At 39.1% G+C, this 27,040-nt stretch overlaps 1 protein-coding gene and 1 long non-coding RNA gene across 2 annotated transcripts in view; one reads left to right on the top strand and one right to left on the bottom strand.

Moving 5' to 3' along the window:
* The window catches only part of LOC124780708 (KAT8 regulatory NSL complex subunit 3), a 167,873-nt gene extending 149,437 nt beyond the window's left edge, over positions 1 to 18,436 (bottom strand). The window contains exons 1-2 of the mRNA XM_047253802.1: positions 18,082 to 18,436; positions 17,731 to 17,853 (exon numbers count right to left, since the gene is read on the bottom strand). Coding sequence (XP_047109758.1) covers positions 17,731 to 17,853; positions 18,082 to 18,147 — 189 coding nt within the window. The 5' untranslated portion in view covers positions 18,148 to 18,436. The remainder of the gene's footprint in view (positions 1 to 17,730; positions 17,854 to 18,081) is intronic.
* Positions 18,437 to 18,534: 98 nt separating this feature from the next.
* Positions 18,535 to 26,719, top strand: LOC124780724. The gene is made up of 2 exons (XR_007015942.1): positions 18,535 to 21,802; positions 26,346 to 26,719. It is a non-coding gene; the product is annotated as an uncharacterized LOC124780724 (long non-coding RNA).
* The last annotated feature ends 321 nt before the right edge of the window (positions 26,720 to 27,040 follow it).

Raw genomic sequence — 27,040 nt, forward strand, 5'->3', positions numbered from 1 at the left:
CTTAGTACTGCAATCGAAATTTTACCCTTCGAGGCTTGTATTACTTATCTTTAACAATGTCTGAAGAAATAAAGACATTGGTGACTATATTCCAGCGGTACTAAATTTATGAAATTTATTTGCAACTGAGTAATCTTTTTGACTTTAGCTGTATGAGGTACGAAGGTATTACATTTTAGGGACCCACGAAAATTTGTGCCAGAACAGGACTCAAACCTGGATGACCCTCTTATTGTGAGAGGTTGCCTTAACCACTCTCGCTATCTGAGCAAGCTTCCAGCACCACGAGATTCTGAGACTTTTCACAAGTGATGCTACTGTCAAGAGAAAACATTACTGCTGTCAACAGAAAACACTAGTTACCAAGGAACTGTAAGGATGTATGGCACAGTTCTTACATCTAGGTCTACATGAACCCTGAACTAAAGGGTTGGGAGCTGGGGTAGAGAACGGATGAACAATGATATTCTGCAGGTTTGGTGGGTGGTGGGAGGGGTGGGAAGGGTAGTAAATAGGACATTCGCCATATACCAGAAAAATTCATATTTTGCAATAAATGTGAAACAGGTACGAATTCTGCCTCAAAATGCAAAAACATAAAATTACTTAATAGATGCTGTTTCACACAGAATTGTATCCATATGAGCTATTTATCAGAGACAGTTTGAAATAGCTACATTTTCTGAATACAATATCAAAAATGTAAGCAGTTACTAGCAGCTACTGGGATTGTACGTCATCTTGCGAAGCCCAATTTGGAAAGATAATGTGCGCAAGAACCTGCTTGCAAAATACAGTGTATGAACGCAATGTTGTATCAATACACTCAATGATCTGGTGCCATATTGATGGATGGTTGAAAGGTCAGTTTAAGTTACACATCGCATAATGCAACATAGTACTCAGCCATGGGACCTAAAATTTTATAAGAAGGAAACACATATGTTCGTTTGTTAGTTAAAACTCAAAAGATAGTATAATGTGGACAGTTTTAGCATCACACACAAATTAGGTGGCAGATGTTTTGAAGTGTAATTGCATCGAATACCGCTAAAGGTTGGGCCGGAACTACGTCATTAACAGTACTCCGCGAACTTCAACACGCAATTGTGCAGTAGCCGTCCCCGAATGCTTTGTGTTGTGCATTGCTCATTGTTTTCTTTTCTTCTTTTGAAATAAGTGAAGTGACTGATCCTGGTCAATCACAAATTTCAATTACAACCTTTACAGCACCAGAAGAGATTGGTGATCCCTGTGACAATGTGTCAGTTCTGCTGTAGGCTGCTGTCCAGAGAAATTTCCCTGTGACAGTCACAATTCTAGTCTGTTTACACTCGCAGCCATCTGTGACTATAGCCTATAGTGCCAGCTCTCTGAGCTCAGTGACTGGAACACAAAATCTGTCACATTTTTCAACTATGCAGAAATTCTTCCCCTAATGTTAAAATCAAGTTACCATACATTCAGTTCTACTTCTACGCTAAGTGCCTTGTCAGTTCTATCTGTAGCATTGTCAACTAAGGGTCATAGAGCTATTAATGCCCATGAAAGGTCGAAGCTAGTAGTCTGCCTATTTTTTAATCTTCAAACTGGGCAGGAAAAGACAAATAATGTCGAGAAACACCTTCTATGGAGACACATTCGCTTACCTGGCAAGAAAATGCTGCTGCTTTTCAACAGAGCAATCTTTTTTGAAAGCATAAATGCAGCCAAATGAAGAAACGGAAGACCATTACACAAAGAAAATGTGTTGCAGCTTTTGCAAAAGCAAACATTCCAGTAAAAAAGTTCTGAATCAGCACTTTTTTTTAACAGTCAAAGAACTAATAATTTGCTTGTCTTCACTCATATAGTATGACAAGCTCTTAAATTTGTGTGTCTAATCATTTACAGACAAAGAAAATAGATGTGAATTTCGACAAAATAGATGTGAATTTTGCCAAAAATAGATACTACATTTTCCAGTCCATAGACGTTCCTCATTTTAGGGCATGATGAAAGATAGTCAAAACCCTGGTGGAGAATGTGATTCAGTTGCTCCAATCCTGGGTGGTACTGAATGCTTCTATGTGGCCGAACAGTGGGACTTTGGGAGGTGGTGGCTGACTGGAGAGGCAAGTCATGGGAGATCTGTTTTTCTACAAGGCTGGGAGGGTAATTTTACTGGGAGGGTAATTTTAGTCGGTGAAGGCCTCAGTGAGACCCTTGATGATTGCTTGTCACTATAGATGTGATGGCTGTGAGTGGCTATGCAGTATGAAAGGGATTTCTTGGTATGGAATGGGTGGCAGCTATCAAGGTAAAGGTACTGCTGGTGGCTGGTAGGTTTGATATGGATGGAGATACTGATGTAGCCATCTTTGAGGTGGAGGTTAACATTGAGGACGGTGGCTTGTTGGGTTAACGAGGACCAGATGAAGTGACTGGCAGAGATGATGATGTTCTGGAGGAATGTGGGTAGGGTATCCTCACCCTAGATCTGGATCAGGAAGATGTCATCAATGAATCTGATCCAGGTGAGAGGTTTGCAATTCTGGGTGGTTAGAAAGGGTGTCCATTGCTGGACCATGGATTTGTTTGTAGGCGATGCCTTTAAGTGAAGTTGGTCATGGTAATCAGAAAGGAGGTTGTAGGTTTGGAATATGCCGGCTGTTGGGAAAGATAGCATTCAGCAGCAAGGCCATGGGCGTTAGGGCTGTTAGTATATGGGCAGGTGGTATCAATTGTGACGAGTAGGGCACCCTGTGGTAAGGTAACGGGAATGTGGAGAAAATGGTTGGTATCTTTTATACAGGAGGGTAGGTTGTGGGTAACAGGGGAAGGTGATGGTCTACGGGAGCAAAATTTCTCTTACTGGAGGCACAGGAACCGGCCATAATGGGGCACCATGGGTGGCTGGGTTCATGGACTTTAGGAAGCATGTAGGAAGTAGGAGTGCAGCAAATGGCGGGAGTGAGGGGAGAGAGAGAGAGAGAGAGAGAGAGACACATGAGAGAGGTTCTGGGATGGGCCTAAGGATTTGAGGAGAGACTGGAGATCCTGTTGGATTTCTGGAATGGGATCACTGACTGTGGGTAGGTTTGTAGATGGATGAAACTGACAGCTCAATGAGCCCTTCTGCCAGGTAATCCTTACTGATCAAAACCACAAATCCTACCTGTTGACAAAGACTCCGTGACTATGGTTTCGAACCACATGGATTACCTGGTGGAAGGACGCTGCCAGCAGTCAGTCTCTCTCAAAATATACCAAGGGTGTCATTGCACCTTTCACAGGTCAAAATTAGCCTCCCAACTTGTATAGAAACAAATATCACATGCTTTACCTCTCCAGTCACTCCCCACCACCCAAAATCCCACCGTCCAGTCACAAGGGGGCATTCCCCTCGTGGCTCAGTACCACCCAAGACTGGGGCAACTGATTCACATTCACCACCTGGTTTTTGACTACCTCTTGTTGTGCCCTTATGTGAGATATGTCCTACCCACTACCCTTTCCATCCTTCCCACAGTGGTATTCTGCCAGCCACAGATTTTGCACAATATCTCCGTCCATCCCTACTTCGCCCCTGACCCCAATCCTTTACTCCGGGCTCTTACAGACCTAGATGCAGGATCTGTCCCATACATCCTCTTCCCACCACCTCCACCACCACCATCACCGTCGCCAACTCCAGTCTGGTCTGACGCATCACCTATCCAATCAAAGGCAGAGCTGCCATTAAAAGTTATCAAGTGATCTACAAGCTACACTGAAACCACTATACTACATTCTACATGGGCATTACAACCAACCAGCTGTCTGTCCACATGAATAGCCACTTGCAAACTGTGGCTAAGAAACAGCTGGACTACTGGGCTGCTGAGTACACTTCCCAACAAAACATTCTTCATTTCAATGACTGTTTCACAGCTTGTGCAATCTGGATCCTTCCTACCAACATCAACTTTTCTGAATTGTGCTGGGGGGAACTGTCTCTGCAATATTTTCTATGGTCCCATAATGCCCCTGGCCTCAACATTCATTAGTCACTGTCCTTCACCCACCTATCCCCTTTCCTGTTCCCATCCTGATACTACACAGCCTTCAATTTCCACCAATACACCCACAGTCTTTTTACTTCTCTCCTTTTCCACTCACTTCCAACCTCCCATCTCTAACACCCTGCCCTCCATCTAATCTCCTGACTGCACCACTTGCCCTATCGTCTCTCTATCATGTTCCTGTACACTCCCACAGGCAGCACTTTATTGTCTCCGACGCTGATGCCTAACCTGCCATCCCTCTCCCTCCTCAACCCAACCTCCTCCTTATCACCACTGCCCAGATTGGTTCTTCCATCATCATGCATAGTTGCTTGCAGTCTGGGCTTGGTGGCCAGAGATGGTGGTCATGTGTGTGAGTTGTATTTGCATGAATGTTGACGGGTGTACTTTAGAAGCTCGCTTTTTTAGCAGTCTATTTGTTGTGCCTGTCTGCGAGTCAACATTTCTATTATGTAGTGAGTAGTGACTTATCCTTTTCATAATATCGTCAAAGTTCAACATTTTGTATTCATGTACTGATTTGTAGCAATGAATAATGAACATTTGATTATGCATATGTACATTGCTGGATTGTATGATTATACTTATGTCTAAGGCTATCGTTTGAAAATGAGTGTGATGATCTGACACTAATCACTGCAAAGAAATTCTATTATCGCAACTGTGACAGATATTGGATGAAAATAAAAATATTTAATACTCAAGTTGCTGGTCCTACCCGCCATCAGTATGGTGGAACCTCATAAAAATTAGTAAACTAGTTTTTATCCTAAGAACTTATTACATCCCACAGAACTCACTTCTAGATGTGCATAATTCTGGAATGGATTAAAACTCTGTACTCCAGACTCCAAGGGAGGGGGAGTACAGCAAATGCCCCTTTGCAAACGCCAAAGACTGTGCTTGAAGCTGAATGAAATAAATTGTATCCTTCACCACCCCAGACAAAAGTGGTGCAAAATAAGGAGAAACTTTTAATTACAAAAAATATTTCCATTACATACTGAGGCTCGTACAGTACACTTGTATGCAATATCAATGCTCTAGTGCTTGAAGAGACAAATTTATGAAAGTTTATGAGGGAAGGAACCCAGCTGTGCCCTTTCAAAGGAACCATCCCGGCATTTGCCTGGAGCGATTTAGGGAAATCACGGAAAACCTAAATCAGGATGTCTGGACACGGGATTGAACCGTCGTCCTCCCGAATGCGAGTCCAGTGTGCTAGCCACTGTGATGTCTTACATTTATGTTATTTTATCATTTTAAAGAATGTTGGTGTATCACATAGTTTTCTCTTGTTCTTAGCAGCTTTTGAAGGAATTCTGATGGCAGTGTGTGAAGAAATCTGTACACTATCCAAATGTATCCTTTTGTTAATAGTTTGATGTAGCAGTTACCTCTTCCTGAAACAAATGATTTGATCAAACACTTTATATACCGTTAACTGCAGCTGGTTTGCTGAGACAAGTACTTGGCCTCTAAGATTGCATCTTCTCGTTCCCCACATTGAGCTACTGTCTATCACTGCTTAGTGACTATATTCTTTAGAAAAATAGGTTTGTGGTGGGCTCTTGAAGAAGGTGTGTATCATTTATTAGCTTCCCCTGTGTTTGCATCATTTTAATTACTTCATATTTCCTTGCTCTTGGCAAAACAGAACCTACTTATTCCAATTATTCATTTACAAGGATGTGTCATGAATGTCCCAAATAATTTTATCTGCTGGATTTATTAACCATATTTCTTGGTAACTGCATCAATGGGCATGGTTACTAATGCATTCTGGAGGTAGCTGGTTTGAATCCTGGTTGTAAAAGAAATTTGGAATATGTGTATGGTATCAGGTAGGCAAGAGGAAAAGATATTGTGGCATACGGTTCCTGACATACTGAATACCTATGTCCAGGATTAAATATCAATCTTCCAATAATTTGCTCATGCAGTGCGGATTGTGACACTATTCATAATACATCCGAAAGAAACAAACTTGGCTGCCCCTGGGGTACTACTTTTAAAGAATTTGTATATTAACTTTTCATTCCCATAACTATGTTTAACATATGATGATGTATTATATTTGTGGTATTTTTGACAAATTCCACATCATGGTGAGGTATCAGAGACATGATCCACAGGCAATGCAAGTAAAAACAATATAACCATGCCATTCTAGCACTTAAGACAATGGATAATGTAACTAACATGACAAATGCCTCCGAAAGAAACAATGTATTTTTACTGGGTATCAGTCACCTTAGAAGTGTTGCTCCTGAAATAAAAAAGTTAACAAGTTAAGTGCACCTAGTTACATCAAACTATGTGCTAGCACTGACCATGTACCATCAACAGTAACCGAAGAAAGACTATATTGTTATCTGTGGGTGGTACAAATGATGTTGCATACAATGGAGGTTTGCATGCTGCTAATGTCTTAAGAACAGCTCTAAATCATCTGAAGCATTTTAATGTAATTGTACTTGAAATTCCACACAGGCACGAATTAATACAATCCCAGTATGTAAATAAGGCAGTAACAGCTACAACTACACATTACGCAGAAAACTACAACAGCTTTGTGATATTCATAGGACCAAAGTTCACAAATTTGGTAGACAACTTTTGTTGTCTGACTAAGACCATCAACTGTGTCAGTCATAGAATACTCATAGAGAAAGCATGCCACTACAGAGTCCAAGGACAAATGGGCAACTGGCCCAAGTTGTATCTACAAGGCAGGCAACAGAAAACACTGTTAGATGGCAACAACACACGGCAGGAGGGATAGAGTCTGAGTGGGGAACAGTACATTATCGAGTTCCACAAGGTTCTATCCTTGATCCCTTGCTATTTCTCACACATGGGGGCGTATCAACAACCTACCTCTGTCTTTAAACGAAGCAAGCAACTTTAAAAAGTTTGCAGGTGACACACGTATTGTGACAAATAGTTAAATCTCAACCAATTACATGCAAATGTTCTTATCTAGTTCACAGTAAATTGTCTATCAATAAACCTCAACAAAATCAATTACATTCTTTTCCATTCTGATCACAAAAGTCCACAGGAGATAAACATTGCGCACGAGAGCCATCAGAGACATAGTGTACATTGATCGAAATTCCTAGGCTTCCATGTAGATAATAGGCTTAACTGAGGACACTATATCCACCAAACCATGGAAAGGCTGAGCTCAGCAACATTTGCCACCTGGATAATTGCCAAAATCAGAAACATCAATGTCTCCAAATCTGCCTACTTTGGCTACTTCCATTCACTTATATGTTGTGGAATAATTTTCTGGGCCCATTCACCACAGTCGAAAAAAGTCCTTGCAAGCCAAAAAAGGTAGTGTCTATGTCATAATCTTTTTAACCAAATAGGTATAATAACTACTACCTGAAAATATCTCTTTTGAAGCATGCCATTCATGCTTCACAATCCATCTCAATATGAAAAACAAATGAAGCATTATCATCATCATCATCATAACACAAGGAGGAAATGCAACATACAATGTGACAAGAAAAATTTCTCTGATGCAAAGAGATGTAAAATATACAAGCACAAAAATCTTCAACGCACTTCCAAGTTACATTAAGTGTCTGGAAGATGATTGTTTGTCATGCAGCCCTTCCTATAAACACATGTTTATCTTGGAAAGTATGCATTTCCGGACCCACATTTACTGGACTCATTTTTCTTGTTTCAATGAGTACTACCACCTCTTACAGTACTCAACACTTTTTTGAACACGCTGCATATTATCGCATGTACCATATAAGGAAGTGGGGAATGGATAGGGGAAGGGGGGACAGGACAGGAGGAAAGGGGCAGGGGGCATGGGGCAGGAAGAGAGGGAGAGGGAGAGGGAGAGGGAGGGGGAGGGGGAGGGGGAGGGGGAGGAGAAGAGGGGAGGGAGGGAGAGAGGGGGGGTGAGGGGGAGGGGTCAGAATCTTAATACTTCAAGTGTGCATCAATTTGATTAGGTATTTACTGGTGACATTAATCATTAAAATAGCTATCTCGAAAGGTGCTTCTGTTCTTGTTTGGTGAACAAAGTGAGGTAAACAAGTTATGGTTGTATAAAATAACTTACAAGAGGCAGAAAATCTCACCACCTATTATTTTACGGAGAATTACTGATTTGCGCCCAAAGGTGAAAGTCAGTCCTACCAGTGGACCACTAGTCAAGTCAAACTGCATCCTTCTGTATCACTACAGTCAGGATGACACTGAACTCAAACATATGAATTGGGTCTTCATTTCTGACTGCTTGGAACATGAAACAGCAGCCTTTGATATTTCTCAAAATCGAAGGACAGACATTATTTTAATATTATGCCTTATTGATGCTAGTACTACAGAACACATACAGGAAAAAAAAATCACAAAACATGCCTTCACAAGAATGATTAGAAACTGATACAAAATTACACTATTCACTACAGTGTAAGGCGAAAGTGCCTGTGATGGACATGATGGCACTGTCAAAAGACTTGTAGCTGAAGCGAGATTAAAAACCAGCTGCATGATTATGCTCATAAACCATTCCTGACATCCATTCTGATTATGTAAAAAGGAGAAATACTATAAAAATGAGATGAGCTGATTGATCCAATTCAGTAATTGCAAAAGCATCCAACGGATTGATCAACTACACTCTCTCAGTCCAGTTTCTGAATTTTAGGGTGCAATTAAGTCATACTCTTTTAGTAGTAAGTCAAGTATGCAAACTCTTTCTAAACAGCAGATTTCCTAAGAAAATCTAAGAATCCCTGAAGCTGTAGTGTTTACCATTGCTGTAACCAACAGTGCCAACTGGTGGCAAGTGCTTGCATCATTCAAAAGGACCATAAATCTAACAAATTTATTGTTCTTCATCCAAATAGACTTGCTACTTCAGTTTTTAAAGATCGTGCACAGGATGCCTACTGCAAGGATCTGTATACTGACAATGGATTTTAATTATAAATGAAAGGTATCATGCATGCGGGTTTCAAGAAATATTGTTCACATAATTTTTTTTTCTCCAGATATTTTATTTCATTTATTTTTACCATTGAGTCAGAAAAATGCTGCATATGCAAGCTTAATATCTAATCTTTGTTTTTGAAGTAAAGTACTAATTTCAAGGTCTGTAGCTAAAAATCTCTTTGTTCTTAATTTTATTTCAAAAGCACCCACAATTTCTTCACCTTGCAATTTAGACCACTATTTGTAAACACATCAATGAAAACCAAATTTTTATGAAAAAAAACCAAACAAACAAAAAAGAGGTGTTTTTAACATTCTACAGTGTTATTGTGCTGTACATCAGTACATCAAATTAAAGCTTAAATCAAGAACTTTTCAATGACACCAGTTTCACCTTCCTAGCATGAATAGCTTTCAAGTTACGAACATTTTGGTGACTTTAATTTCTTGAAATTTGAAAAAGGAATTCTATATGTAGAAAAATGTTGAGGCTTCCGGGCCCATTTGTTGACGTAGGCTTTCATCTTAGGATCTTCAATCAATGTTCATTTAATAACTTTTCTGAAATTTCACCAGTGAAGCAGCTGGCACTGCCAAATTTTCAGCCATAACTGCTAGTGAGTAACTGCAAGTGCAACCATTCGTGGCAGTGAAATGAGACAAAAGTTATTAAAACAATGTCAGCCAAAGAGGCTGAGACAAAAGCCAAAACGTCAAATCATCTAAGCATAGGAAGAGCATGAAAATCTGTATTTTTCATTTACTCTATGAGTACAGGCAATAAACAAAAATAAATATATTGCTGACATTATGTGGCCCAACTTTTGGTTGATTTGATATAGACCAACCCATTCGGGTGAACCAATGCCTGTTTCAATATAAGTTAAAAAATACTATATATACAAATTAGCAAAAATGTGAATATTAAGAAAATACAGAAACTGAAACAAACCACTATCCAGAAAGTGGGAGTGCTTAGTATTTTCTGGTATACAGCTATCATCTTGTTAAGAACTTGTCAAAGTGAATGATGAACTGTTCACATAATGAAAACAATTTATATCGTCTGGCACACAAGTGTCATTCGGCCTTGAGTTTATCATGTGTAGCTCCTCCTACAGTTCTCCCGTTGGTTACTTCCAACCTTAAATGGTCAGAACCAGGTGTCGGCCTTGACTTGTGACATCATTATGTACTGGCAAGTAACTCAACATATAAGAAAAGTACTTAAAATGTAGTGTGAAAGAACAGAGCATTTTGTAGCAGATATGTTGCTTGGGCTGATGGTCTCTAGTGATGGATTTTGATGCCAGGAGAGCTGTTGGTTGCATAATTTGTTAATAGGCTGTACTGTGGGGTAAGATGACATGGATCAGGCTTCAAAACATAATAAATGCATGTTGGACAAGGTGATGGTTCATATGCCAAGTACATAGAGTTTTCTAATAAATATGGTGTTTGGCAGATTATGTTGTCACTGTCATGGGAAGGAAATGAAAATCATGATGGTTGCTCTGTCATTCACTGGTGATGCTTTCAACCGGCGATGTCATGAGGACAACAAGCGGAGGTCTACAAGGTGTGAAGTGTGGTTTGACAGTTCCAGATTGGCTAATTTATTCGACTTACTATTTCTGCAACATTCATCCATGTGTTTTTCTGCCCATGGGATAGGTATTAACAAATTTTCTGATATTGGTTTTTCTTTTTGTCTTCCAAGAGCTCACACTATAAGTGCAAAATTGCAGAGGTCACATTGTAATGAGAATCAATGACAGCTAGGCGTAGGGGACTTTAATACAGAAACAATACAGAACATCGCAATTATTACATCCCTTTGTTTACCATCAATAGCTAAGCAATTGTTGGCATCTCACTTAGTTCCAGTAAGATGGACATAGAGGAAAAAGTGGAAGCAGATTGTGAATTGTGGTCTGGAGAGTTATGTGCCTAGTACATGGATATAGGGTGGAAAAGACCACCATGGTTTAATAACAAACTTCGGAAGATGCTGAAGAAGCAGAGGCTGTTGCACTCTCGGTTCAAAAGAGAATGCACAAATGACAACAAGCAAAGGTTAGAAGAGATTTGTGTGTCTGTGAAAAGATCTATGCATGAAGCAAACAACTGCCACAGTCACACCTTACCAAAAGATCTGACAGAGAACACGAGAAAATTCTGATTCTATGTACGATCATTAAGGGCTTCTGTTCAGTCCCTTGTTGAGCAGTTGGGTGTGACAGTTGAAGATGGCAAAGCAAAAGCCAAAGTTTTAAATTTCATGTTCATGAAACCGTTCGCAAAGGAGAATCATACAAATAAACCGTCATTTGACCACTGGACAGACTCCCATTTGGATGACACAGTAGTTAGCATCCCTGGCAACAGAAACAACTGAAAAATTTGAGAGCAAATAAATCACCAGTCAGGATGAAATCCAAATTCAGTTTTACAAAGAGTACTCTACCTAGTTTGCATTTATCATGAATTCCTCGCCCATCACAAACTCCCAAGGGACTGGAAAAAAAATGCAGGTGACACCTGCATATAAGAAGGATAAAAATGAAGGGCCCACAAAATTACAGCCCAATATCCCTAAATTCAGTTTGCTGCAGAATCTTTGAATATATTCTCAGCTCAAATATAGTAAACTTGCTTGAGACTGAGGAGCTTACGTCCATGAATCACCGTGGTTTTAGAAGCACTGCATGTGTGAAACTCAGCTTGCCCTTTTCTAACATGATATACTGTGAACTATGGATGTGGGGCAACAGGCAGAGGCCAAATTTCCAGATTTCTGGAAGGCGTTTGACACGGTGCCCCTTTACACCCTGTTGATGAAGGTACATGCATATGGAATAAGTTCACAGCTTTGTGAGTGCCTCGAAGAATTCTTAAGTAATAGAATCCACTATGTTGCCCATGATGGTGAGTGTTCATCAAAGACAAGGATATTGTCAGGAGTGTCCCAGGGAAGCGTGATACAACCGCTGTTGTTCTCTATAGACATAAATGATTTGGCTGACAGGGTGGGCAGCTATTTGCAATTGTTTGCTGATGATGTGTGGCGTATGGTGTAATCGGGTCTAGTGCAGCAGGGGATACAACCCGTCGGCTTTGGACAATGACGTCACAAGTCGCCAGAGAGCAGTTTACCATTTTCGCTTTTGCTGTTATGTTTGTTTCGTTTTTTTTACTGATTGCTTAATAAAGTGGATCTGTTTATTCTATCTCGTGAGATTCTTTTAAAAAAAAAAAAAAAAAGGGAGGTAGCGTTGCTCACGTCCGTAGGTTTAACCTTAAAATACCCTACACGTGCCTCCTGGGTGGTGCTAATTGAGCAACAGTGATTACAGGCAGCCAGACTATCCATAGGATCTCCTGGCAATGACATATCAACTAAATAGCAGAAACAGTTCTTTTCAGAGCTCATTAACAAGAAACATTGGACCAACTATCAGACTCCTTCAACTGAATATCGAAAGCATTAGCAGGGCAAAGTGTGACTACCTGTCAAAATTTTTGCTGGACAACAATATCGATGTCGTCGCCATTCAAGAAACTCGTGTTTCCAGTGAAGAAATATTCCGAAGCCGAGGTCGAATTCCTGGATATTCTGCACTTGGTGTAACTTACCACGAGGTGTATGGAATTGCTACGTATGTCCGTAACAACATAAACGAAGCTTCGCTGATTTCTGTAAATGTGGAGGCAGATATACATACAGTTGTCATACAATTGCACGGCATTACTATTACAAATGTTTACAAACCACCCAAAACAACATGGCCCGATTTTGTCCTACACACAGCAGAACATCCTGCAATTTACATAGGAGACTTCAATAGTCACCATGAACTTTGGAAGTACTCTCAAAATGATGAAAATGGGAGCATGCTTGCAGAATGGATCGAAGAGAATAATCTTCATCTAGTGTTTGATGCCAAAGATCAAGGCACTTTCAGGTCAGCTGCTTGGGACAAGGATTCAAATCCTGACTTATGCTTTGTTAGCTGCAACGAAACTGGCTTTCCCATCAACACCACAAGGAAAGTGATAGATGCCTTTCCTCACAGCCAACACAGACCTGTAATAATACAAATTGGCTGCACTGTTCCTGTCATACGATCAACTCCGCATGCTCGATGGAATTTCCAGAAAGCCGACTGGATGAAGTTTTCAACGGAACTGGATAAGACCATTCGATGGATACCTCCATCACATAATAACTATCAACGCTTCATTGGTGCAGTAACAGCAACAGCTAAAAAGTGTATGCCAAGAGGATACCGAAAAGAATATGTTCCAGGATGGAATGAGGAAAGTGAAACACTGTACCAATACTTTCAGCAAAGTGGTGACCCAGAGATAGCTACGGAACTATTGTCCAGCTTGGACATGTCTCGGAGGCAGAAATGGGCAGAAACAGTCAAAACTATGGACTTTACCCACTCGAGCAGGAAAGCATGGAGTCTTCTGAGAAAACTGGGAGGAAGTGCACCAGCATGCAGAAAAAATTCCGAAGTAACACCAGACCAAATTGCTTCCCACATCATTACCACCTCAAGAGTACCTCCTGACAAGAAACATACAAGACATATCAGACGACAGCTTCGTGACCTTAAAAAGAAGGCATCTCCCTCATCTGAGTATACCCATCCCTTCACAGTTTCAGACATTGACTCTGGACTGAAGGACCTCAAACCTCTTAAGGCACCTGGATTCGATGGTATCCACCCAGAATTCCTGATCCATATGGGAGGAAAAGCTAAGAAATGGCTGGCAGAATTCTTCACTGACATCCTGCTGACTGGTCAACTTCCATCTGAGTTTAAAAAGGTGAAGATAATATCTGTTCTGAAACCTGGCAAACCCAGCAACAGGGTAGAAAACTATCGCCCCATTTCCCTACTCAGCTGCTGCTACAAGCTTTTGGAAAGGCTAATATATAACAGAATAAGTAGCGCTATCTTAGAGAACGTTCCAGTTGATCAGGCAGGCTTCAGACCAGGGCGTAGCTGCTGCGACCAAGTATTGTCTCTCACATCCTTCATAGAGTCAGGATACCAAATGAAGCAGAAAACATCTGTGGCATTTGTTGATCTAACTGCCGCCTTCGACACTGTGTGGAGGGAAGGCCTTATCTACAAATTTCTCTGCATCATACCCTGCAGAAGAATGGCTCGACTGATTAACAGCATGCTAAGTGATCGGAAGTTCCAGGTAATCGCTGGAAGCAACATAAGTAAGGAGAGGAAGCTGAACAACGGATTGCCTCAAGGATCAGTTCTCTCACCCTTACTGTTCAACCTATATCTATCTGATCTACCTTACACTTCGTCCAGAAAATACTGCTATGCCGATGATCTGGCTCTAGCCGTCAAACACCAGGAAATGAAGACAACAGAAGAGATTTTAGCCAATGACCTGTCTGCATTAGACAATTACTTCAAAATCTGGAGACTCCAACCCAGTGTGAGTAAAACAGAAGTGTGTTGCTTCCATCTAAATAACCAGTTGGCGAACGTAAAACTGGAGGTAAGTTTCAGAGGCAGAATTCTTCATCACAACTGGAACCCAAAATATCTTGGTGTCACCCTGGATCGTACACTATGCTTCAAACAACACCTTCTTAACTTAGCTCAAAAGCTGAGGACTCGAAACAACATCCTCCATAAGCTATGCGGAACTACCTGGGGATCTTCAGCAACCACCCTGCGAACTTCAGCTCTGGGCTTGGTATACTCAAGTGCTGAGTATTGTGCACCTGTTTGAATGAATAGTCATCATACAAGGCTTGTTGATACCCAGCTGAATACAACAATGCGCATAATATCTGGCACAATCAGATCTACTCCAGTTTATTGGCTTCCACTGTTAACTGGTATAATGCCTCCTGATCTACGCAGATGTTCTGCCCTTATGAGAGAATTCCACAAGATCTCCAGGAATTCTAACCTACCCGTGCATAGCGACCTGCCACTTTTAAATCGCAAGAGACTGAAATCACATCATCCAACTCTGTGCGATGCTGCTGACATGGTGGCTAAGAATTTCAAACCTCTTGAAGAATGGAAAGGTCGGTGGGAAGCAGTGACAGATGTGCACCTGCATAACATCTTCTCAGGTGCTAAACTTCCAAGTGGATTCGACTTACCACGCAAGACGTGGTCTACTCTCAACAGAATCCGTACCAGCCATGGGCGATGCAGGGATGCTCTCTTTAAGTGGAACAAGCTGCCTGATCCAGCTTGTGACTGCGGGGCTCCATACCAGACTGTTCACCACATCGTCAGTGAATGCAGGATTCGAGCCTATCACGGCGCCAAAGAGGACTTCCTGCTAGCAACTCCAGATGCAGTGCACTGGATTGAAGGACTGGATATTCAGTTGTAAAAACAAACTTAAGTTTCTTGTGTGCCAATATATATTTTTTTAAAAACGCCAAAAAACACTTATCAGCCACTGAAGGGAGCTACAACACTAAGATGAATCGCTTCTCGATTGGCGACTTGTGACGTCATTGTCCAAAGCTGACGGGTTGTATCCCCTGCTACACTAGTCCCATGTAATCTACCCCCTCCTTCCTACTTCCGTCTATTGTACACATTACGCAAAGTCTCTTGTCTAGCGGTCTGATTCTTGAAGATTTAAATCTCAAATTCTGGTTCTCATGGTTTGTTTGAACTAAATAAATCTGAAGATTGTTGGTGCATCACTTTTTCCTTATGTAAATATATTTTCTCACATTTTACAGTATCATACAGTATTTTTGATTTTTCACATTAGCAAAGCCAAAATTACATTGTTTGCACAAAAATACGTCTGACCTCACCAGAGGCATGCTTACGATTCCCCCACATTGTGCTGAAGTAACCATATTCCAAATGGTTTACAATTTTTCTTAACACACGAATTCCTACTAGATTTAGTTACATTATTAATGTCAATTATTAATTCATAATTGAATCCAAAAATAAAGATAGTAAACAGTAGGGAATTGTGTAATTAATAACAGAAATTTTAAGCATACCAATAATTTATAATTTCAAATGTTTCTGAAAAAATTATTTTAACTGTACACTCAGAACTAGCACTTATTGACTAAAACATCAAAATTAAAATATTTTATAAAGTAATTCCTTTTCATAAATTTTGGCTTGAAATTTAACATACTATGTACAAAATTATATGAAAGATTTCAAAAAACCAACAGATAATACTGAGCTGTCCAACAATACTCATATCGACAACTACTGTTGGGGAAAAGTAATGCTAGAGGGAGATGTCCTGTTACAACAGTAAGGTGTCAAAGTTGAGTGACTGCACCAAGATATAAGACAATTTAGACAAAATTTCTAGTTGGTGTGATGAATTGTAGCCAATTATGAATGTGGGAAATGTAAGTTAATGCAGATGAGTAGGAAGAACAAACCTGTAATGTTTGGATACAGTCAAGCTTGACACAGTCGAGTTGTTTAAATACCTGGGCATAAAATTACAAAGCATTATGAAATAGAACGGGCATGTGAGAACTGTGGTTGAGAAGGCAAATGGTCAACTTCAGTTTATTGGGAGAATTGTAGGAAAGAATGGTTCACCTATAACGGAGACCGCATATAGGATGATCATGCAACCTATCCTTGAGTCCTGCTCAAGTGTTTGGGATCCATAATAGGTTGGACTGAAGGAAGATGCTGAAGCAGTTCAGATGTGGGCTGCTAGGTTTGTTACCAGTAGGTTCGAGCAACACGTAAGTGTTATGGAGACACTTAGAGGAATCACTGGAAGGAAAGCACTGTTCTTTTCGAGAAACACTATTGAGAAAATTAAGAGAACCAACATTTGAAACTGAGTGCTGAACAATTCTACTGCCGCTAACTTACACTGTGTGTAAAGACCGTGAAAATAAGACATGAGAAATTAGGAGTGATAAGAAGGCATATAGACAGTCATTTTTCCCTCATTGTATTTGCATGTGGATCAGGAAAGGAAATGACTAGTAGTGGTACAGGGTACCCTGTGCCATGCACTGTACAGTGGCTTGCAAAGTATCTATGCAAATTTATAGGCAAATTCAGAGGATGTTACTGAATAAATCCTAAGTAATTAAGTACAGAGTTTATTAGCTTTTGAGAGCTTCCCATGAAAGAAGCCGTGTAGCTAATTTCAAGTCACAGATTACATAAAGAGTTGCAATGCGTAAACTGGGCTGTAAAATATTAATAATAATCACAAAGTGATATATTTTCTACAGAGAAATTCCAACACAGATCCATCACACACTATTGTGCAATATTAACTGTTCTCTGTACAAATTAAGAATAAGTTGGTATTTATTATCGTACAGGTCAACCTACTGTCTGCAAAACACGATCTACACAAACAAACAAACAACACTTGTAAAACAGACATGACTAAGAAACAAACAGGTAAATGTGTCCTCATGTTCACATAAATCTTAGAAACAACTGTGTAATATAAGCTTTATCCAGGAATGCATATTAAAACAACTGTGTATAAAATAATGTGTTCCTGTGGTCACTAAAGAAGGTATCACTCACAAATTTGACAGAAATTCGTGACCTCTTAAGTCCCAAATTCAATGACGATTGTGTATATGAATTTTTACACTGAAGTTGTCATTCTTTTTTTGTATTACAATTGTGTAGTACAAGGCTAACTGAGAACTAGCAGTAAAGTTACTCACACATTCTTTCGCAAGCTGCGATAAAAATCTGCTTAATTTGGTACAATTTTCTTCAGCAGCATCAACTGCTGGGCTCTGTGCGTTGTATAAACCTTCCACAAATGCAGCTGTGGGGCCCGAGCTCTGCAAAATATCCAGCAACCAACTTGAGCTTTAATACGTTGCATGAAAGAAATTATACGTCAACAAACATTGATGTTTATGTTTACTAGTATATTCAATAACTATTATGCATATTTCTCCAGTACTGTATGGTTTCAACACTCGTAACAAATTTGCGTGTAAATACGAATTTTCATAAATTCTGATTACTGGCGATTACTCGCTATTTAACTTGTAGCAGGTACTTACAGACACTGCCCCATGAATATTTGGTGCCGACAACAGCTTCTTCATTAGACTGTCTCTTCCCTTCATTATGCAGCCGACTATAGGACATCTACTAACACATCATCCTGAAGTGTCACCCTTTCTCACGACTTACGTTTTTATTTTATTTCAACTGACAATGCTTTTACTAACAGCTCTATCCAAATATTTTTTGTAAGATTACTGGTAAAGTGGATGCTAAAACATATCATCTGAAACACAACTACATCGTCGTACACATCGTCGCACTCCACAAGACAACAACCAAAACACAAAACAACATCTTTTGACTTTGACGCTACATACCAACATTGAACATTCAAAGTTCATAACCATCACACAAATTACGTTTTTCTTTGCAGTCTGTAGCTTCGAAATTCTTTGGTAGCTACCATAGTGTATACATACGATCTAGCGCAGATTATACGCGTCAGTCGTCACGCGACTTAAGCTCTGCGCATGAGCTTAAGCTCGCGGGTTAACTGCGCTAAAGGCTCGTTTTCGTTGGGACAACAACTTGTAACATTGTAGCATGCTACCGAAAAGTGTACGCCACAAAAGGCAACATCTTGCGGCCTGTGTTGCATGCGACAGGCCCACCAACGGGCATACTAGGAGATCTAGCAGCAGTTGATGGTGCATTATTTAGTAATTTTACGACAATGTCTAGTGAAGACTTCAATTATGTTCTACAATTAACTACACCTCTTACTCTAAAGAAAGATACCTACTGGCAAGGCAGTGTTTCACCAAGAAATCGAATGGCCTTTGCATTACGATTATTAGCCACTGGGGATTCGTACAAGTCGCTAATGTACTTATTCAGAATATCACATTCTGCCATTTCCCTCTTACTGCTAGAAGTATGTGAAACTACTTCATCAGTTTTGAAGAATTACGTAAAGATAAGTATACAACATTCAATACTCACTTTTTAAATAAGTTTTTATTTTCAGTTTTAAGTAAGTTATAATAAAAATTAAATAATTGGTACAAAGTATTTCACTTATTTTTTAAACTGCAAAAATTGATGGAGCTCTTCTGATGTACCCGGTACTTCAATGAATTCTTCACTCACACCAATATCATTATCAACGTATATAATTTCGCAGTTAGCTTCTGGACAGCTTATTTCTGCGCTGTTTTCCGATACGACAACCGGTAATGATGCGATGTTGGGACTTTGCTTATCATACTCCCCCCAACGCTGCTTTGAATGGCACACGATGTGCTTCGCAGACGTTTGTGTTGTCGGGGGAAATTTTCTTATCTCATTGGCGATGAACTCCCCATACGCACTCCATTCATCTGTTGTTACCAGCTGGCCGGTGTGACCGTGCGGTTCTAGGCGCTTCAGTCTGGAACCGCGTGTCCGCTACGGTCGCAGGTTCGAATCCTGCCTTGGGCATGGATGTGTGTGATGTCCTTAGGTTGGTTGGGTTTAAGTAGTTCTAAGTTCTAGGGGACTGATGACCATAGATGTTAAGTCCCATAGCGCTCAGAGCCATTTGAACCATTTTTGTTGTTGTTACCAGTTTTTAAAAGCTGGTAAACTTCCTTAACTCAAGCATCTCTTTCCATTTCCTGACCTGTTCTTTTTATGGGTTTAGTAATTCTCTTTCTCTGTGTTTCCTCATGAGATGTAGTTGGTGTTTGGGGCACACATTTTCTTCATAAGGCTGACTTGAATCTTCATCTTTTGTTTGTGCCCTCTGTGTCGTCATTCTGAAAAATAGGTTAAATAATGATAATGTTTTACTTTTCAGATTCTAAAGGACATTGAATGTTGCCAGAAATTTTGAAGTGTGTAGGAGCCATAGATGACAAAACGTGCAAATTATATGTCATGCCAATACTGGAAGTGAATACATTAACTAAAAAAATACCATCGTCTTTATGGCGATTGCAGACGCAAATTATTGGTTACGATATGTACATGTTGGTTGTCAGGGCCGCATATCAGTTGGAGGAGTTTTTAAGAATACTTCATTTCATAAAGCGTTAACGGAAAATAAATTAAACGTTCCTCCCCCAGAATCTCTTCCAGGAGAAGAAAATTTGGCTCCACTCTCACAAACTAAACTCTGCACCGTCGTGACGTCACACACGACAGCAACCTTACGTCACAGGTCAAAGCCGACGGGTGGAATCGGACACTTCAGTTGACCCCTTTGAACACAGAATTTTTTGCGGCGGGGAAGATAAGTGTTTGCCATTGTTTTCGTCGATATTGTAGATCGTGCACTGAATTGTAGAAGTAACTCAGCCATAGGCTTTGGGCTATTCTGATGTCAAAGAGACGAATATCGGAACGCAAAATTGTTGGAGAGAGAATAGGGAATGTAAGAAATGTAAACATTCTGATAGGCAAGTAAGTTGATCAGTGAAAATGATCGCAGTTAGAATATCCTATTTTTTCGTAGAATATAAATGTATGTAATTAATTTAATACTGTGACATATGAATTAAAGCCACAAATACAGTGTTGTACTGATGAACGTCATAAACTGCACATTTGGTTTCATAGCTGTGTGCATACGAAAGGTAAACAGCTGTATTGTATGCAACTTAGTACTGTTGTAATGATTGTTGAAAGGCTTCTTCAAAGTTAATTCTCATTTGAATAGTGTTCTTGAGCTTTATTTTCAGTCACTAAAGTATTAAACGATGAAACTTGCTGAAAGCAGGAGGAGACATGTAGCAAAACTGGAGATACTATGGGAAATTTGCATTTGGAACAAAAAAAATGCTGAAGCAGCAAGTAAAGCTCTATGTGAATGACTCAGCTGGCACTAAGAGGATTCGTAAATAAAATCAGTGTGTACTAATTTCATTCATTATTATTAATGATAAGTACCATTGTGGAGTAAATGCTTCAGGATGCAAATAGAATAATTTGAGTTAGACTGGACAATTTTAGGTCTTAGCTGTACTGCTTAAAAAGAAAATGCTTTTAGGCAGATTGAATAAAAGTATGCTCTCAGTCCTGTTTGTGGGCCAGTACAGTGAGAAAGACGTCTAAGCGCAAAGCAGGCAATAACGACCTTTTTGGATTGTACCAAAAAGACAAATGTTCCAGCAGAAATTAAGCATCATTCTAGATAATTTAGTCCTGATTTCTTGCCATTTGGCAATCATTGTATCATCACTATTTACTACTTGAGGGTAATGTAAGGCTATTTGTACAGAATCAGGTGCTGATGCAACACCAATCTGCTTTCACCTGTGATGTCATGGTGAGGCTGATTGTGTTTGTAGATGGTGTGTTGTAGTATTTGGTGGTGCTCTCTTGAGCTGGATGTTTGTTGGTGAGTTATTTGACGTGAATTGAATGTTTCAGATTGTAATGGAAGAATTTGTGCTGGTTTGGTGGTAAGTTACTTTGAACTTGAATATTGTGGCTGGTGGATTCATTATCACGTTTGGAAATATTAGTGCCGCATGTTTCTTATGGTCAGAGATTGCATATTATTTTTCTTTTGTCTTCAGTTCTGACTAAGATACAGATACTTATGAGTATGTTTTTATTCATTGTAAACAACGAAGTTGTTTCTGTATATTGAAATTGGTGTTGATGGAGCCAAGTACTTCACATGTTATTTATGTCTGTTTGCAGGTGTAATGAGTGACATTCTGGTCACCATATTGAATGTGCTTGAAATAGAAGTGTACACCACATTGATGACATTACTGGTGAAAATAGGTAGGTGGAGTCATGACTTTCAGCTATGCCAGCCTACATTTTATAATAGTTATCAGTAGATTGCTTTATGCAGAATGATTCTATTCTTCTGGTGTAGCATGTATGTGATTTGATTTGTTAAAAATAATGCTGTGTTCCAAGGATCATTGGTCTATTTCTATCAGAATGGCATAGATTACACTGGTTTTACACTCTGGGTCTTCTTTGTGTTTATGGCTACATACTAGCCATTTACAGATTACCAGCTAGCTCGCTGGTTGAAAAGTAATAATAATGAACATATTGATCTGTCACTGCTCGTGTTACTGTTAAGGAATGTTTACATCCACTTCTTAGTTGCACAAGGAATCATTTTAGTCTTTTATGCTACAAGATTTTTGTGAAATATTTACCTTCAGAGTAGGGGTTGCCAGCAGAAGCTATTTTAGCTCTGATTTAAAAATGTGTAAAGGTTTCCAACAGCCAGTCGCCTTAGGTTTTATTCCTTGGTTTTTATTTACCGTGACTGGTTTTGAATTGACAAGCGATTTATCATCAGATGGTACATATTTATTGCATATTTGCAGCATTGTGGCGGTCATATAGCAATGGAAAGACGTGAGAACGAAACATAAATGCGCTATATGTTCAAGTCTCGGTCTAGCAAACATTTTAATCTTCCAGGAAGTTTCATATCAGCACTCACTCCACTGCAGAGTGGAAATCTCATTCTGGAAACATCCCCCATGCTGTGGCTAAGCCATGTCTCCGCTATATCCTTTCTTTCAGGAGTGCTAGTTCTGCAAGGTTTGCAGGAGAGCTTCTGTAAAGTTTGGAAGGTAGGAGACGAGGTACTGGCAGAAGTAAAGCTGTGATGACGGGGCGTAGGTCATGCGCTTGAGTAGCTCAGTTGATAGAGCACTTGCCCGCGAAAGGCAAAGGTCCCGAGTTTGAGTCTTGGTCCGGCACACAGTCTTAATCTGCCAGGAAGTTTCATATCAGTGCACACTCTGCTGCAGAGTGAAAATCTCATTCTGGAAAAGGTGGCTGATTACAGTAAATTATGGAAAATTTTATTCATCACAGTCACAGTGTCCCACATCTACAAGGGATAGACCTTAAAGTTTTAAAATTGTGTATATGCCTGTCAGATAATATCAATGGGAAAATAATAGAAAACTCTTACGGCTATTCTTGAATGCTTTCGTGATCTTCTGCCAGATTTTTTGATAAACAATTATTATGTTTTCTTCTAAATTTTGATTAGAATAATTTAGTTGCTGACAGACAACTATGGTGGTGCAGGGTTGTTGGTTGTATACAACTATAGAGCATTCTATGTGCTTAGAATGAACAACAGCTGCACATGCAGTGCAAATGGAGCAAAACATACATCAGATTATTTTTATTGTTGTAGCTGTCAGCAGCAGTGGGAAGTACATAAGTGGGGGGGGGGGTTTAGGGCAACAGTTGGCTCGCCCCTTCCCGTGCATCCTACAGCACCTGAGAAAGTTGTGTGGTGCCTAAAAAAATCAGTCATTATAGGGGGCACATAGGTGTGACGAAAGAACTGCTATTGGCTGACTCCGAGCCACTGGCACAATCACAGAGTTATTTTAGTCAAGGTGTAGTTTGGTTGTGAAAAATCAATTCAAGCTCCTTACCTGGGATTTATCAAAGTTAAGTACTGTGGTGTTAAGGTATTTGAGAAGCTCTCACCTATCATACAGCAAGTAATTGGTTATCTCAGCTAATTAAAAAGAACCTTTAAACATACCTCATTAGTGACTCCCACTGATTATCTTAGTGTAAGGATTTGAAGATTAGATTAGATTAGATTAATACTAGTTCCATGGGTCATGAATACGATATTTCGTAATGATGTGGAACGAGTCGAATTTTCCAATACATGACATAATTAGGTTAATTTAACAACATACTTAAGTTAATATAACAACTTTATTTTTTTGTGTTTTTTCTTTATTTTTATTTTTATTTTTTTTTTATATTTTTGTTTTTTTTTTCTTTTTTTGTTCTTAATTTATATCTAAAAATTCCTCTATGGAGTAGGAGTTGTCATTCAAAAATTCTTTTAATTTCTTCTTAAATACTTGTTGGTTATCTGTCAGACTTTTGATACTATTTGGTAAGTGACCAAAGACTTTAGTGCCAGTATAATTCACCCCTTTCTGTGCCAAAGTTAGATTTAATCTTGAATAGTGAAGATCATCCTTTCTCCTAGTATTGTAGTTATGCACACTGCTATTACTTTTGAATTGGGTTTGGTTGTTGATAACAAATTTCATAAGAGAGTATATATACTGAGAAGCTACTGTGAATATCCCTAGATCCTTAAATAAATGTCTGCAGGATGATCTTGGGTGGACTCCAGCTATTATTCTGATTACACGCTTTTGTGCTATAAATACTTTATTCCTCAGTGATGAATTACCCCAAAATATGATGCCATATGAAAGCAATGAGTGAAAATAGGCGTAGTAAGCTAATTTACTAAGATGTTTATCACCAAAATTTGCAATGACCCTTATTGCATAAGTAGCTGAACTCAAACGTTTCAGCAGATCATCAATGTGTTTCTTCCAATTTAATCTCTCATCAATGGACATACCTAAAAATTTGGAATATTCTACCTTAGCTATATGCTTCTGATTAAGGTCTATATTTATTAATGGCGTCATACCATTCACTGTACGGAACTGTATGTACTGTGTCTTACCAAAATTCAGTGAGAGTCCGTTTACAAGGAACCACTTAGTAATTTTCTGAAAGACAGTAATGACAATTTCATCAGTTAATTCTTGTTTCTCAGGTGTGATTACTATACTTGTATCATCAGCAAAGAGAACTAACTTTGCCTCTTCATGAATATAGAATGGCAAGTCATTAATATATAATAAGAACAACAAAGGACCCAAGACTGACTCTTGTGGAGCCCCATTCTTGATAGTTCCCCAGTTTGAGGAATGTGCTGATCTTTGCATGTTACGAGAACTACTTATTTCAACTTTCTGCACTCTTCCAGTTAGGTACGAATTAAACCATTTGTGCACTGTCCCACTCATGCCACAATACTTGAGCTTGTCTAGCAGAATTTCATGATTTACACAATCAAAAGCCTTTGAGAGATCACAAAAAATCCCAATGGGTGGTGTTCGGTTATTCAGATCATTCAAAATTTGACTGGTGAAAGCATATATGGCATTTTCTGTTGAAAAACCTTTCTGGAAACCAAACTGACATTTTGTTAGTACTTCATTTTTACAGATATGTGAAGCTACTCTTGAATACATTACTTTCTCAAAAATTTTGGATAAAGCTGTTAGAAGGGAGATTGGACGGTAATTGTTGACATCAGATCTATCCCCCTTTTTATGCAAAGGTATAACAATAGCATATTTCAGTCTATCAGGGAAAATGCCCTGTTCCAGAGAGCTATTACACAGGTGGCTGAGAATCTTACTTATCTGTTGAGAACAAGCTTTTAGTATTTTGCTGGAAATGCCATCAATTCCATGTGAGTTTTTGCTTTTAAGCAAGTTTATTATTTTCCTAATTTCAGAGGGAGAAGTGGGTGAGATTTCAATTGTATCAAATTGCATAGGTATGGCCTCTTCCATTAACAGCCTAGCATCTTCTAATGAACACCTGGATCCTACTATATCCACAACATTTAGAAAATGATTATTAAAAATATTTTCAACTTCTGACTTTTTGTTCGTAAAGGTTTCATTCAATTTGATGGTAATACTGTCTTCCTCTGCTCTTGGTTGACCTGTTTCTCTTTTAATAATATTCCTTTAACTAGATGGCAAGTAGTTGTGTTGTGAACTGTCCTGTATTATTACATATTAAGTTTTCTATAAGACAGCCTGCAGCTACCTAATACAACTGAAGTAGCAGCAGTTTTCTTTTTAATTTACTATAGCACATTTAACTGGCATAAACAGAACTCGTATTTAGCAGTATTGTGATAGTTTACTGTTAATATAGTGTACATCTTGTTTGGTTGTCTTTTGTTGATATGTACGTTTACTTGTTCACCTTATTGGTGGGATGTTGAGTATATAATAACTGAGTGGAAGAAATCACTGTACTTTCGAAACTGTGATGGTTTATTTATGTCAAGCCACACTTGTAAATATATATTGTGTGAAGGTGCTGTTAGAATACTTAATGCCTTGGAGATGTATCTGCAAAACAACTGTTGGTAAACACTAGCATCACTGTCTTCAGCTGCCCACTTACAATGTGAATGCAAGACCTGATCAGATTAGTTGATTATATGCTTCACCATTTGACAGCTTAATATGTGCTCAAAAGCAGGAGTTTTTACTCGTAGGCACTTCATTTGAGATTTATATGCGCCACATTGGTGACAGAGTGCTACATATAAAATTCATGTTACTAATTAGTACATGCTTAATTCTTTTCTAAATTGACATGTACATACCTTATTCTACTTATGTTTGCTCTTTCTGTTATTGTCAGGTTCAATCAATAAATATTGAATAATACATTAAATGTACCTGTGACTTATTTCCAGAAACATATCACAAATCCAGTACCACACCAGAATGACTACAGGATTGCAATACCAAATGTTCTCTACCACTACCCTATATTTTATGGGATGGTTACGAATGAGAGGCCATGGCCAACACCCAAGATCAATATTTGATATTTTACCATCTGTGCCAAATTAATGTGTCTGGTAATATATTAATGTTATGACACTGTCACTAGTAGTGTCAAAGGTACACTTTCCAAAACAAATGGTTCACATTGCACTGTGAAAACCTGCTGTCATAAAATGTTTATTGAAGTGGATGACACTTGTCTCTCGTGTGTTGGTGCTACTGTTGTAACGAATGTGTTCAAAGCAGCTGCAGTAAAATAAATTTGTTTATTGCAAAAGGAGTCATGTCTCTTACATAAGTTATATTGTCCTGTTTTATAAAAGTGTGTTTTCCACTCCCTACTCCCATCCCCACCCCAGAGAAAGTAATTACAGAACCATTGCATAATGTTATGTGTGTGTGTGTGTTGTGTTTTTTTGGAAAAGGGGGGTGGGGCAGATGAATGTTTGAGAAAAGAGTTTATTGGCCCAACCTGCACTAATGATTATAAGTCCAAGGATAATATTTTTTGACAGAGTTGCTTAAATTTCTTCAAAAGTAAAGCTATGAAAAGTATGAAATTAGAATATTTTGTGATTAACTCTGCATGGAATGTTGAATG

Source organism: Schistocerca piceifrons, chromosome 1 (genome assembly GCF_021461385.2).
Source record: "Schistocerca piceifrons isolate TAMUIC-IGC-003096 chromosome 1, iqSchPice1.1, whole genome shotgun sequence".
NCBI classification, from domain to species: Eukaryota; Metazoa; Arthropoda; class Insecta; order Orthoptera; family Acrididae; genus Schistocerca; species Schistocerca piceifrons.